Consider the following 1,844-nt stretch of genomic DNA (forward strand, 5'->3'; position numbering starts at 1 on the left):
CCTTTGATACTATTACCGGAAGAGAACAAGGAAACAATAGTTGAGGGATTTCTGACTGCAGAGAACGTCTCTATAATACAACAGGAAGCTAGGCTGACTGATCGTCAAGTTATTTCAGTTCTGAAAAACTAGAGACTTAAATGGGGATGGAAATGTATTGTTCCTCGTATAAAGGAGGCTATGAGAGATCAGAAAGGTATCTTTGGAAAGTTATTTTCTCAGGAATAACTACATTTCAAGACTCTAATGGGAAAAAAATAATCCGACCCTTTTTCTTCTGTTCCAATATTTTGGATTTTGTGAAAAAACTAGCATATCTTAGGTAATCATAACAATTTTGGTCGTTATTTGTTTTTTGAGATTTCATATTCATTATTTTAAACTAATTGATGAATATTTATATTATATATTAAATTAAATAGAACAGCCTTCCTTAGAGATGGCTTCAAAGTTTGGTCTTGATTTTTGAAAAGGACATCTGAAGCTAACTCTTGCACTTTATGATTCAGATAATTTAACATTCATCAGACCTTCAAGCAGAGTAACCAGGAAAAGGGGCATTGGTTCAGGTAAAAACAAATTTAATTCTCACATGCTACTGCTTTTAACTTATGTGTTAACTTTTATTAAGTGTTCAAAAATAATAATTTAGGAAATCATTACAAAGATACAAGAAGGAGGAAGATCAGACCATTGGATCAGCTCAAAAGGTTCCAGAGACATATCATAACTGCAAGATATTCATAGAGAAGACTCAAATTAATCTTCTATCGAAAATTTAAGAGTTTAACTTCACTTGTGACCTTAAACTCTTAAATTTTCTGTCTGGAATAATGTCATGTGCATCAAAATATCCATGCTTATACTGTGAGTCTCCAAATGGTGAAGGAAGTGAAGCCATGCAGACAGATGCTACACTCAGAACATTCTGGAATATTAAAAACCACAGAGAGGATTGGATAATCTTCGGAGGTAAAAAGATCAAACCAATAGAGTATACTAACTATGTGGTAACTCCTTTGCTCTTTCATGAAGATGACCCTGATGACAGCTTGGTAATCCTTAAAAGTCCACCACCAACTCTTCATCTTAAGTTATCCCTAAATCATGTCCTTAAGGAGCTACAAAACATTTTGCCAAGACTTCAGGATTGGTTAGCAGAACATTCTATTCTCTTCGAACCATACCATGGTGACACACTTGAAGGTAATGAGTGTTCTAAGGTTCTAAGATTCCTTGATAGATTTGAGAAAGTACTTCCTATGGAGCTGTCTGGTTTTTTGGATTACATGCATGATTTTTCAAAGGTCATTGACTCTACATTTGGTGTGTCTTTTGATCCTGATTATAGAAATGTTTTAAAAAACTTAAGGATGTCTTTTAAGACTTTACAGGAAGAGTTTGGAGTATCTAAAACCCCTAAGCTTCATGTAATACACACACATATTGAGCAGTTGATCAACATAACAGGAAGGGGACTTGGTCAGTTTTCAGAATAGGATTTGGAAAACTCACATTCAGTATTCTTGGAGATTTGGGAGCGATACTTGATAAAAGACATTTCTTCAGTTAGATATATGGGAAACTACTCTAAGGCTATTCTAAACTTTAATGCTAATAATATTTAGTTACGCAGTATGCAATTATATGTATTTTAAGTTTTTATATCTAATTAAGTTGCACTTAACTGTAAACTATATTTTGCATCACCTTAAAAAAAGATTTTATACCTTTTTTTATTTTTGCGGGTTTTATAAGGGTTTCTCAAAATTTTTCCAAAAAATGTATTTTATTTTTATAATTTTTGTAACTAGTATATGTATGTCAAAGAATGACATAATACA

General features: G+C 32.5%; 1 protein-coding gene across 1 annotated transcript; it reads left to right on the top strand.

Moving 5' to 3' along the window:
• Positions 1-422: 422 nt before the first annotated feature.
• Positions 423-1,844, top strand: LOC149880346 (uncharacterized). The gene is made up of 2 exons (XM_090069945.1): positions 423-569; positions 653-1,844. Exon 2 carries the CDS (start codon positions 834-836, stop codon positions 1,497-1,499), a length of 666 nt encoding a protein of 221 aa, XP_089926071.1. The 5' UTR covers positions 423-569; positions 653-833; the 3' UTR covers positions 1,500-1,844.

Source organism: Hydra viridissima, unplaced genomic scaffold (genome assembly GCF_058129835.1).
Source record: "Hydra viridissima isolate aposymbiotic clone 2 unplaced genomic scaffold, HvirCarnegie_v1 scaffold_13, whole genome shotgun sequence".
NCBI lineage: Eukaryota > Metazoa > Cnidaria > Hydrozoa > Anthoathecata > Hydridae > Hydra > Hydra viridissima.